At 35.3% G+C, this 13,285-nt stretch overlaps 1 protein-coding gene across 5 annotated transcripts in view; it reads left to right on the forward strand.

Annotated features, from left to right (window-relative positions):
* The window catches only part of LOC120331537 (nesprin-1-like), a 140,667-nt gene that overhangs the window by 44,009 nt on the left and 83,373 nt on the right, over nucleotides 1-13,285 (forward strand). For 3 of the 5 annotated variants that reach the window (XM_078113642.1, XM_078113638.1, XM_078113641.1), the window contains exons 51-65: nucleotides 555-762; nucleotides 1,476-1,703; nucleotides 3,347-3,445; nucleotides 4,212-4,329; nucleotides 5,395-5,486; nucleotides 5,699-5,812; nucleotides 6,475-6,617; nucleotides 7,068-7,257; nucleotides 7,935-8,046; nucleotides 8,681-8,868; nucleotides 9,516-9,703; nucleotides 10,176-10,314; nucleotides 10,780-10,950; nucleotides 11,562-11,714; nucleotides 12,546-12,572. In XM_078113642.1, coding sequence (XP_077969768.1) covers nucleotides 555-762; nucleotides 1,476-1,703; nucleotides 3,347-3,445; nucleotides 4,212-4,329; nucleotides 5,395-5,486; nucleotides 5,699-5,812; nucleotides 6,475-6,617; nucleotides 7,068-7,257; nucleotides 7,935-8,046; nucleotides 8,681-8,868; nucleotides 9,516-9,703; nucleotides 10,176-10,314; nucleotides 10,780-10,950; nucleotides 11,562-11,714; nucleotides 12,546-12,572 — 2,170 coding nt within the window. The remainder of the gene's footprint in view (nucleotides 1-554; nucleotides 763-1,475; nucleotides 1,704-3,346; nucleotides 3,446-4,211; nucleotides 4,330-5,394; nucleotides 5,487-5,698; nucleotides 5,813-6,474; nucleotides 6,618-7,067; nucleotides 7,258-7,934; nucleotides 8,047-8,680; nucleotides 8,869-9,515; nucleotides 9,704-10,175; nucleotides 10,315-10,779; nucleotides 10,951-11,561; nucleotides 11,715-12,545; nucleotides 12,573-13,285) is intronic. The other 2 variants (XM_078113639.1, XM_078113640.1) reach the window with 2 other exon arrangements.

Consider the following 13,285-nt stretch of genomic DNA (forward strand, 5'->3'; position numbering starts at 1 on the left):
CACAAAACTATCGAGATAAATAATGGCATTATTTTCTTTTTCGCAATGGCAATCTGTATGTTTTCAATCACAGTTTCTTTGGTTTGGGTTCCTTGATTTTATTTTATAGGGGAACACTAACATAGTGTATATTACAGTAAACTATCAATATGCAGATTTTCAAACCTAACAAAGGTCATTTTGATGTCTATGTTTAGTATTCAAAATGGTAACTATAATTTTTTAAAGAAGCTTAGACAGGCCATAGACAGGCAGTCACTAAGAAACTGAGACCTACTATTTATTTAAAAAGAATCTTTACCATCAATGATATTAACTGCCCTATTTATTTCACCCTCGATAAAGTGGTGGACATAGAATTAACACATCCATATTAGGTACTTTGGGTCATATTAGGTCACTAGCCCACAACAGTAGCGCAATCAAAACTTAAAGTAAAATTCATAAAGTTGAAATACTCTGAAATCCATCCCAGCAAAGCATTAAGTAGAAACCAATTAGAGTTTTTGCTTCTTTCTCTTTTTTGCACAAATTAAAAATGACAATTACTTCAGAAATCTGAACCAAAAATGGATCGACTGTGAACAGAAAGCTCAGTCAAGACTTCAAATGTTGCAAAACATAGTCAGTGAGATGACAGAATACAGAAATCAACTTGCAGATATCAGCGCTTGGTTGTCTGATATTAAACAGAAAATTATTGAGCCGGTTCCTATGACTCTTAGTGTGGATGAGCTTAACGCTGCAAGACAAAATCATAATGTAAGTTGGTTTGGATTTATGTGCATTGCCAATACAGACCTGGAATCTATAATCAAAAATGGAAATTGATAAACATTTCTAGATTTAATTGATTAATTGATTGACTCTTTTTTGCTTTTTGCATCTAAGGGGTATTATTAATGAAAAAAATGTAGCTCAAAATGTAGGATATAACATAGATATACTTGCAGTAATTCTTAACTTGCCAACTGTTATGCAAATCATCCTGTGAGAGCAATGTCCCCAGTGAATGTGTATTCTGATCTCACATGAGATTCAATCTAGGACAGGATAGGATTTACATATTTATCCCGAAGGAGAGGAAAACCGATAAGATGGCTTAATCATATGGCGAACCACGGCCTCTCGTCCCGTTACCTGTCCAGGTAGGGTATGGGATTAGTTAGCTAGTTATTTGTTTTCGGAAGCATTGACTTGATGGTGGAGGAAGCCGTAATCGTTCAGCGGTTACGTGAACCACCCTATGGCGGCGAGGAGTCCAACAATCCTCTCGCACATGATCATCCTCGCATGAGATTCAAACCTGCCACCCCACAAAAGGTAATCAGAGATGCTGTGGCGAACGTACTCCTAACGCTTAGCACGATGCGCCACACCGCCGAGCCGGAGATCCCCATGCAAACTATTCGTGTTTTTGACACTAAATTAAGTAACCAAATAGTCACCTTATATCTTAATATTTTTTCTTTCAGTTGCTTTGCAAAGAGCTTGCCCACAAGAAAGAGGAATTCAATCAACTGACTAGCTGTCACCAAACTCTCCCACTCAACTTGAGCAGTCAAGAGAGAGAGTTGCTTCAGCATGAAGTTGAAGACCTGCAGAGATATTTCAAAGAAATACAAAAATCTGCAAATGATAAAACTAATGATTTAAATCATGCAATTGGTAGAAGAAAAGACCTTTGGGCAACTGCTCAACAGGTAAAATGAAATGCACTTTTTTGTACATTTCAACCTAAAAAAGCCACCAGATATAAAGTTACAGGCTGTTAAACGTATAAAAATCCTATTCTTTGGATTTATTACCCTTTTGGTACCCCAAGTAATAGAAAAGTTCATTTGTTTCATCTAGGGGAAGGTCGCTACGCTACCCGCGAGGGAAATGTAAGGAAAAGATTTGAGTATAAAAAAGCGGATGTTATATAATTCATTTGATGGTTACACCAGGATCGTTGCGCCGGACAAATGGCGGAAATTTGTCCGGCGCACTGCCCCCAGTCACTTTAGTCTATTAAGTAGTTTAAACAATATGTCATAAACTGATCACTTTTAATGGAAGTCGATTTCTATCAATTTTAGGGTCCGTGTTCACTCAACCGCGACGAATTTTTTTTTTCATTAACCTCACTTTAGATACCTTGTATGGCCCAAATATGACATCCCTATCTATTACCATAATCGAGATATAACCTAAAATCACTGGAGCGTGACTGACATGTGAGAAAAAAAAATTCAACCTAAACCTGATTCAAATTTTTATCGATAGAAATAATAATAATCGATAGGACCTCTCTGAAGCCGGCAAAAGGCCAAAATCACTAGATACTTTTTTTTTCTCAATATCACAATTCCTAAGCGCAACATTCCGAAGTCACTGGAGCGTTACGGGGAAGGGAAATCCCCAAAGTTCAGGTGGTGAAATATTCTATTAATTAGTTCCTTCTATATTTAGGCATCATTTTGCCCAAAAACCGATTCCAATTGCTCCTAATTGCCCAAAAACCATATTACCTTAGTGGACTTGGCTTTCAACACGTTTTCTCACCACTGGGGGGGGGGGCTGGGGGATCGGTTTTCAGTGCCCCCACCCCCAATATTACTTGTATAAATTCCCAATACTCGGGCAAACGCTTTCTGGCCCCGGAAACGAAGCTAAACGGCCTCTAAACCCCAAAATCACTCTAGCGTGACTTGATTGACAGCTGATTGACCAATAAACAGCCTTGGGCCCCTAAAAGCCCGTTTTGGCCCTTTTCCTCTGGCCCGATCGTTCCCAAAAATTTTCTGCGTCATACCGTATGGAAATAAACTTGGATACACGAAACTTGATAAAAACCTGTATTTATTCTTATCAAACATTAAATAAATTTGGTGCGGCGGTGTGGCTCATCGTGCTAAGCGTTAGGAATACGCTCGCCACTGCACCTTTAATTACTCTGCGTGGGTTTGCAGGTTCGAATCCCATGCGGGATGGTTATGTGCGAGGGGATTGCTGGACTCCTCGCCGCCGTAGGATGGTTCACGTAACCGCTGGTCGGGTACTGCTTCCTCCACCATCAAGTCCATGCTTCCGAAAACAAATAACTAACTAATCCCATACCCGACATGGAATGGTAACCAGACGAGAGGCCGTGGTTCGCCATATGGTTGAGCCGTCTTATCGGCTTTCCTCTCTCCCGGGATAAATGTGTAAATCCTATCCTATCCATTTTAACATCCATACAATGAAGTCTCATTTATGTAAGCATAATTTCTGTGCTATACCCTTTTACTAAAAATTTCAAATTTTGTAGTTAAAGTAATTAGCTTGCACAACATAAAAATAATTAAATGTTTTTATTCAGGCTATAGCATGGCTTGATCATCTAAAAGAATCATTGGAATCTCATCAACATCCTCCATTACATCCTGATGCTGTTGCTAAACTTATACAAGATCATCGGGTATGTCAATCATAATAAAATTTAAATTTCTGAAGTGGACTGAATGTATCCCTAATGCTTAGCACTAGTTGTTGACTGCTAAGACTCAACAATCTCACTCTTAATTATATTTTAAATCTACATATCCATACAGAGTAAAAATATCTTTAATGCTCAGACTAGTGGTTCTTTCGTGGCCCTTTTCGCTGTACAAAGATTTTGCGGCCCGTTACCTTCTTCATGCATGGAAAAAACCATGAGAAAAAAAAAGATAGACGCTTCTACTACAATAATTTAAATGTGAATTACCCCTCAGTAGAGAAAAACATAATCATTCTTTGTTACTACAATCAAGATTAACTGAATAATCAATCTATAATCAATCAATCAATCTATAGGTTTGTGGCCCCTCTTTTTCTGTGTTTCAGAGGGGGGCCATGGACCCACTGGTTTAGAACTGGACTCACTCTGCAGCATGATATTAAAAAAATTCCATTTCTGGTTCAGGTTCTACATTCATGGTTCATGGCCCACTTTGACTGCAGAAAAAATCCATGGCCCATTACCTTCCTAATGCAAGGAAAAAACTACAAGAAAAACAAAAACAATCCACTTTAATAATTACTACAATCAAGATTTTTTGATTAATCAACTCTGGAAATTTTAATAGATTTGTTACATTCTGAAAATGTTTCATTAGACCATGATCCACTTGTTTAGAATCGGGGGCTTAGGCAATAAATTCACCTTTGCAGCATAATATTGAATATTTTCATACCCGGTTCAGGTTTTACACAGAGAAATCATTCGGCACAAGAAGACAGTTGATGACGTCACAGCGACCGGACTTCAGATTGTTTACGAAGGGAAACCAGAAGGTGTGAGTGTGAAAGGCAAGTTATCAGGTATAAATACTAAATCTAAGTTAATCATCGGAGTGCATGACTAATTCAAGATCAGATTGCTGTGATTCGTGGATTTCAACATTTGCATGGTTTGTAAAATATTTTGATAATTTTCTTGATTTCTGCACTAGTCAAAAAAAATAATTAGAGGTTTCCATATTGAGATTTTTATTTGAGGTAAATATTTGAAAAAGATTTAAAATTTAAGATAATTAATTCTCAAACATTTTCCATCAAATTCAACATTTTAGGTTTTGGTATTGAGATTTCTTTGGAGGTAATTAGTTGAAATATATTTATAATTTGAGATGATTAATTCTTAAAAATTTTCATTAAAATTCAATATTTCATTTATACCGCTAATAAAAATTCAAAATAGATCATTTAGTCAGATTTGCCGTATGTCCAGAATATTATATGTATGAAAAAATTGTTGGTCTCCTCATGCCACACAATGTAATGTATAGATACTGGCTTTGATTTGTTCTACTAAACTGTCCAAGTATCTGACATTGTGGAATAAAAATTTCCCCACTTGACGATGACTCATAAATATATGGTAGATATTTTCCATGGGTTTGAAATTTTCATTTTAACTGAGCCAATTCAATGCCAATTCGAAACCCACAGGTTTTTGTCCGATTTTTAGCCCAGGTTGGTTAAGGGAATAGTCAGCTATTTAATTGTTTCATGTCAATGGACTGGTTTAATAAGTCCTAAATTACCGTAAGTATTACGAGAACTAAATTGCTACAGGTTTCTATCTATCTTCTTGCATACAAATAATTGGTGGTGTGATAGCAAATGTGTTCCTAAATCATAGCCCAATTCACAGAATACCTGGATAAATTAATTTGATTTGAATGTATTTAGTTCACTATTTAAAATATGAATGAGAGTTTGAGAAGATTATTTTTTGACATACCCAACTGCTCAACTAACTTGCTTTCCGGTTTGGTTTTTTATAGAATCTACTAACAAATTTGACCATGGGGTGGGTTCGCAGTTTTTCGAACAATCTGTAAACTGATTTTTAATTTCTTTATTACACTTTGTTTGCGTCAGGTCTTGAGGACAAATATGCAGAAGTTGACAATCTTTGGACACAGAAAATGGAAGAATTGCAATATTTACTTGCTGATAGAGAATTATTTCATGTAAGTGTTGTATAAATATTGTTCTAATGTAATGTTGTACTAATACTAATAGTTTGTGAAAGGTATTGTGATAACAACTTTGTCAGATACTCTATCTATACATAAAAAAAAACATTGACTAATACAGTTCATTTTTTAACCAACCCGATAATTAGATTAAGATTCACACATAGATATAAAGCATTGTAAAAAATTTCATATAATGATTTTAGGCTGATGTTGATCGTGCACTTCGATGGTTGAAGGAAGCAGATATAGTTACTTTTCCTGAAGTTAATTTAGCTGCTCCATTGACTGACCTGGAAACACAAGTTGGAAAATATCATGTGAGTGTCTTGAATGATTTTGGAAGTTTACATTAATAACATCACAGTACTAATAATGACCTGGGATGATAATGCAGAATTTCTACTTGTCATATTTGTACAGCTTTTCTTTGATCAGCAATGTAAAACTAAATAAGAATTTAGATTTAACTCTGCAATAAGCATATGCCAGAGATGTGCAACATTTTTATAGGCGAGTCATATAACTACCTTCAGATATCTAGCGGGCCACACAGAAAATTCAGCGGTGAAGGCAATAAAAGAAAATGCGGCGATTGCTTAGGTTTCCGTGATGAATGCACCGGCCAAAACAGCGAAAGATTAAATGCATCGACAAGAGCAAAAATCAATATGTATTTATATCTATATCGCATTTTCATAAACTGTCGAGTTAGGATTTTATGCCTGATTAGCGAAAATCCGAGTGTTGACAAAAGCCACACTAAATAGCTTGGGGGCCGGGTGGGGCTCACGAGCCGACTCACGACCCCTGGCATATGCAGTTTGTTGAGTGTAGGATAGAAGTAATAATTTTAGGTTAAAACTGTATTCAGGCTCCATTCAGTTGTAAATAAACCATAAATATTTTGCTTCCAATTACTGGAGATTCACTTTTATTTGAATTAACAACACATAAAACACCAAATCCTTTTTTTATCTAGCAAATAACTTCAGAATCTGCAACTTATCAAGACCTTGTTCATAAAATACAAGATAAGGCAGAGCAGATAAGACCAAAGTTATCAGATGTTGATCAAGAAATCCTGGATGAAAAAATTAAAATGATTGAAGATCAGTTTAATCTGTAAGTCATATATCTACATTTTATATTCTTTAGTGTTATATTCTTTAGAGTTTTATTTAATAAATATCTGGAATCAAACTGCAAAGCAAAACTCTTTTGTTCATTCGAATTCTGGCATGAAATGAAAAGTCTACTTCTAATAAACATATGTCAATCCAACATATAGCATAAAACCTTTTATTATACCAATGAGTTTGAATTCTTACACACGCAATGAAAAAAATGATGTAAAAATTATTTATTATGTCTTGGTTCTCCAATAATTGTGATTTTTTTGTTTTTTTTAAATTCTGTATGTTTAGTGCTTATTTCCAGCATGAACGATGAACTCCCCAATTTCGGACTTAATTATTTGCATCATCTGGTTGACTGTTTTAAAAGCCAGATAAGTAATTGACCATGGCCTCATACACAGTTACAGCATTTCTTATTTTACAAGTTTTTTTTTAGGGTCTGTGCTGCAGCAGTTGACAAAGATGAACATCTCGAGGAAATGATGTCATCACGTCGTGATTACACAAATGAATTGGAACATTTTGAAGAATATCTGGCAACTGGACAAACCATGCTACAGGAACTTGATGCTTTACCTACCGGCCATACTTCTGCTAGAGCTAGGGATCTTCTGGCTAAAGCAAAGGTTAGTCACAATGCGCAAAAATTACAGCATTTTTCAGTGTATTGTCTCTACATGTCTTGTAATGTTGAACCAGACAACTCATATTGCTGGAAAACCAACAGTCAACTGTTTCTGCATATATTTACCCAAATCTTGATGTCCAAGTGTCTAATTTTCAGTATTGCGAAAATGAAATTTCAAATGAAGAGAATAAATGATCTCTAATGTTGTTTTGATTGAAAAAATAACAAGCTAAATAAAATATTTGACTTACCGTCAGTGTTCCCTCTAAAGTGTGCGCGTGTGCACGCGCACACAGCTTTCAGAGGCTGCGCACACGCATAGATTTACTGCGCACAGACTTATTTCAATGTAATGTAACAATGTACAGGGTTGGCAGGTTGAGAAAGTTTGTTGTTGACCCACCCATTACCTGGTTAGAACGCAAAAATTTCTTCATTGGTTTTTGCACAAATATTAGTCATTTCCAAAAAAGTGCGCACACACCAAAATTTCTGCGCACACATACTACAGAAAATTAGAGGAAACATTGCTTACCGTACTTATTCATATGAGTGGGTCAAAGGAAATAACTGCCTTGTAAAAGAGCAAATCCAGATTTCAAATCAATTTGGTTAATGTAATGTGCAAATTTATTAAGTGATCATTACTTATAAATATCCGATGCATTTTTTCAGGAAACTCAAGAAATATTGGCTGAAAAGAAACCCAGTCTTGATTCAATCGAAAAAATGAGAGATTCTCTAAAGAACTCAGGACAACCTTGGCAACCAGAAGGGTTACTGAAAGGTGGGTTTGTTCACATCTGTGGTTCTCAACTGTCATGGTTTGTATGCTCAAGACATTTGTTGCTTGTAGCCCTGCTATTCATAGACTAGCCTAGTTTCAGACAAACACAGGGACAAAGACAGAGGAGGATCCACAAGTCTCTTGCTAGCAATTGGAAATTTCAGAACCCCCTCACTTTTAAAATTCCTTACTACGCCCATGGGTTGTCAGGTTTAAATCTATTGAAAGATGATTATCAGCCGTGAAATTATTGCGGAACTTGCCATTGGGTGGTTTGGTATCACTTATTGGTTGAGGTATTCTTTACTATTCTAAGTATTTGGAATGACTATCTACTAATCACATACCAGACATTGAGCTAGCCTAGATGGAATGGCTGTTTAATTTTGAGATTTTTGACTTGATATTCGGGGTCTCAAATTGAGTGTTGGATACACATTTGCTGTAGCACAACTGGGAGCCCAAACGCAGGAAGAAGAATTATTTCCAAAGGGGATTATTATTTGTCTATTTTCCAAGTAAAACCTTCTGGAAAGGCAATTTAAATGATGTTATGGTGCTATACCCCAAGCACATGGTCTGCTGAGCAAATAAATGTAATATAATATTAATTATCAATTCCAATATATTTTAGCTACTGCCATATACCACCGACTGATGCAACAAAGCACTCAGAGAATTGAGCGGTTTTCAGACATGTCATCGAACCGTGAAAATTTCGAAAGAAGAACTGAACAACTTTCTGCTGAATTGAAGGAATATGAAAGAACACTCGCTGTAGGAAGTGCTTCTAGAGCTGAACATAAACTCTCAGAATGCCAGGTGAGTTGCTACCTGAACTTTGACTATACAAATACAAACTCTTTAACTTCAGAACAAGACATTACATACCAAATTAAAAATAAATTCTTTTGATGTGACATAGTATTTTTAAAATCACTACACCTTGAGTAAACTCATGTATTTGGGATAGCCAAGAATTGACCCTGAATGAAACCAAAATGGTTGAGGTGAAAAGCGTTAATTTTTACCCAAGCCATCACACTAATTTAGTGGAGTGCAGCATATAAAAATTCTACGGGTCCCCTTCTAAAGATTTTTACACTCATGGATACTCAAACAATTCATACTCAACAAAGTGAAAACACTCTGTAAAATAACCTTATCAAGCAATGAAAATAGGAAGAATGGAGAATTTTCTTGTAAAGGTGAACGTAAAATCAATTCTGCGCATAGTATTACCTCCAATTGATCTGGGGCCTTCTTTATGGGCCGCAGGCTCTAGGATGGTAACCACTGTTCTGCCTTATAATATTCAGAAGGACTTTAATTTTAGTGAAAGATGATACCGACTAATCGATTGAGAAGTTTTGACATGCGTTGTTAATGTGAATATTTATAAATGCCCATTCCATCACTGGAATTTGTGAATTAACTAATCTTTCGGAATTTTTAATTCTCAATTCCAGAAAACCGCAGCAGATCTCACATCATCACAAATAGAACTGAGATCCATCAGTGGACTGGCAGAACAATTGTGTGCTGATATGGATCAGCAGGATAAATCAATAATAAGAGAAAAAGTTGATAAACTCAGAAGGTTGCTCCATGCTCTTCAAGCAGAAATTGGGGAAAAGCAAAGAGAACTAGAAAAAAGGTAAAATCAAGATTCTAAAATTTGTCAGAATATACAAAGATTGGAATCTTTGGTGCAGTGCTTCTCGAATTTTGAAAAATAATCTCAACACTTGCAGCTACGAGCTATTCTATAAAATTACCTGCTTCTCGACAGTTGTGGCGTTTGATAATAAAAAAGTCTACAAATGAAAGTAAAAGAATAAATGTGTTACAGTCAAAAAAGTTAGCAAATCACAGTTAATTTACTTTAAACTAATGTAGTTGCAAATGATATATAGCAAAAGCGTTTGCCCATGGCCCTAGGGAGCTGATGGTCCATTTCAGAAAGCCTGCTGTAGTGTATTCAAATATCATTTTGTTCCGTAAAAATATTTCAAAATGTTGAGACTCACTGTATATGGACAATTGGTGTTCTGTAAGATTTGTAAGAGCTGTTGCAATTATACTGTATTTGGTAATATCTTTCTAATAATGTCCTATTCAACTCACAGGCTGATATCCAGGAAAGATTTCCAAGGAGATTTGGAACAAGGATTAGTCTGGTTAGAAGAAATGCAGGCTGCTATTGAATGTGACAAACCATTGAAACTTGATACACAGAGTGTTCAGGAAGAAATGAAAAAGTTGCAGGTAGGACTGGGGAAAAGTGTATATAACTGTGCTTATGCTTTTTAAACATTAAACTGGAGTGAGAGGTCATATCATCTTTCTCTACTTTCTACTTCTTTCTCTCTCTCTCTCTCTCTCGCTCTCTCACTCTCTTTTATCTCTGAAAATTCATTTCCATGCAAGCCAATCGAAACTAAAAGGTGGCTCAATGTGCCAAAGGATGATAATTATATAATACACGTCTTGCTTTAGCTATTTCTATCAGTATGTCTTATTTTAAAAGTGTTGTATGCCTTCCCCTCATGCAAGGCTCTGTGTGAGCAGCCACTCAGACATAGGAGCTTTATCGAGTTTGTAAAATCACAGAATGGGCATGGCAGATTTTTATTACACTCTTGGTGGTCCAATGGGGACCCCTCAATGGCGAATGAACTCAACTGTTTTTTTCCTAGCTATTTCCCCAAAATCCTTATATTTCTTTTCAAGCTTATTCAAGAAGAAGTCCAGTCTCGTCTTCGGATGTTGATCAGTCTCGGCCAATTAGAAATTGACAAGTATCAAGAAGAAGGGGAGGAACCTCCCGCATCTGTCAATCGAAAACTCGATCAACTGTATCATCTGAAAGAAGCACTCACTTCTGCTATTCTTGCCAAGCAGGTTTGCAAAATTCAGCTTATAAATTTAATTTTGTTTGAAATTATATAAAAAGCAATCTATGATTAGAGAATGTATATATTTTGTATTGGTAGTCACATTAAACAATGCTCCGTATGAGAAGCCACTTTCTGTTTTGAAAAGGCCTACCTATTTTTTTATACTTGTGTGTGGTGTAGAACAGTGTTTCCCGAACAGTGTTATTGTTTATTTTATATTTGGCATTGAAGGGCTGCTCAATAGTAACTGTGTATGTGAGAAATATCAATTTTTAAAAACTTGGCTGCATTTATTTTGCTATGCCGCTATTTCAAAAACTCGCTAAGATAAAAGAGACTCAATCTGCTGATCCCTTGTTATTTTCCCATCATTGTTTTCTAAGTGCTGGATTTTGTGTTAGAATGTATGCTACCTTGTAAGTTCACATAAGCTGGTTGGTTACCTGCTTTCTCTAATATTGGCAGCCATGCCTTGTATTTGCTCATTTTAAAAGCATGAGTGACAGCTTAATAATAAACTGTCTCCTTTTTGGAATAATATTTATTCCATCCTCATGTCAGAAAACATCACACATATGAAAAGCCAATAATATACAATTGAAATATTATATTTAGATCCGCCTTGAAGATGCATATGCATCTCGACAAAAATATTCTGCTTGTTTAAGCAAAGTACAATCTCAACTTGGCAGCGCCAGTGCTGAATTACAACTACTAAGTGGAGACAACTCACCAAGGCAGGCAAGAAGTCTTCTCAAGGAACATCAGGTAAAGAAATCATGCCTTGTTAATAATTTTGGTATTAGCAACAAATGTTATAGAAATATCTGCTTGGGTGAAAATTTATGCAAAATGAATGAAAAAAACTTAGAATATATTTTACAAATTTTTTTTTGAGGTAATTATAATACTGTGGTATAATATAGCAGAACTGGGTGAATATATGAAAAATGATATTAATGGGGTAATTTCAGTGTTTTATCAAGCTTATCTGGAATGCGCTCCAATAGTTTTGGAAGCTTTTTATTTTTTTTGTGTTGGATGTCTGTATGGCTGGGTGTCTTATTTCCAGTATAAATTTGATAAACTATGGACATTTATTGTTAAGTCACATGTTCATATCGAGTTGGTGTCAGGTTCTCTTCAAATTTAAATTGTAGTGAATGATTCGTCAATGCTTGATGGGATTTAATATTTTTCTTCAATAATTAATCTTAGCCCAACTTTGGCTTTGTTCTGATCATAGGGACAGCATGTCAGTGGAATATTTCAGGTATATGGTTGTGTTAGAGATGAATCACAAACATTCAGCCACACTTAACAACAGTGGTGTGATAAAGAATGTTTTGGTCACCAACCAATGGATTTGAACCAACTGAACCAATTTGATTTAATGACCCCCCTTTTCAGTTAGGACTGCTCAGGCATCTCTCACTTATGATGCCGACAATTCTACTTACCTCTAGGCATTATATAATTTTAGAATATTCCTATTGTTGTCCATTAATTTTTTTATTGTTTGTAATTAGATTATTTTTATTCAATGTTTTAGGAATGTAATTTTTACAGTAATATTTTTTTTATTATCAACTACAACAGGCTGCAGACGTGATACATCAGTACCAGGTGTCTATATTGCATGGTTTGAAAAGCATGAGTTTGCTGTGTTCGTTTATGTGTGCTATTATTATTCATATAAAGCGTTTTTTACATAACTTCGTGCATCTGCTCGAATTGCATGAATGTTTAAAGCTTTTCATATAACATCTCATTCCATAACTTTGTAACTTCATTCTAATAATGGTAGACTCCTTACATGTCGTTAGTTATCAGAAGTTGCTTATATAGAACCTTGTTTGGAGCAAATTGCGTGAATTAATGTTATATAAAAAATGCCCTGTGTGTTCAGTTATTTCAGATAAATGTAACAAATTAGGGGCATACGGTACTGTTTTTAACTTTTATCAATATTGGAATATTGTAATATGCCTTGGTTAAAAATTTAAGCATGTTCTTTTCTCCACTAACAAATCGTAAAATTTGGATCAAAACAGAAACTAAACCATTCGCTCATAAAATCTAGTAAACTGATTTATGAAGATTTCACCAAACTCTGATATTTTCCAATCACGTGCAGATATATTTCATTCTAATCCATTTTAAAAATGTTTCCTCTAACACCTCACAGAGTGAGACGCGTTATTAAGATTTTTCATATTGTAATGTATTTTTCTATATTATTTTCTATATTATTATAAAGTGGATAGTTGCTGAACAATCGTACACAAATATGCTAATTGAAATTCACACTGAGGCTGATATGCACCATTGAGACTTAG

Source organism: Styela clava, chromosome 6 (genome assembly GCF_964204865.1).
Source record: "Styela clava chromosome 6, kaStyClav1.hap1.2, whole genome shotgun sequence".
Classification (NCBI taxonomy): Eukaryota; Metazoa; Chordata; class Ascidiacea; order Stolidobranchia; family Styelidae; genus Styela; species Styela clava.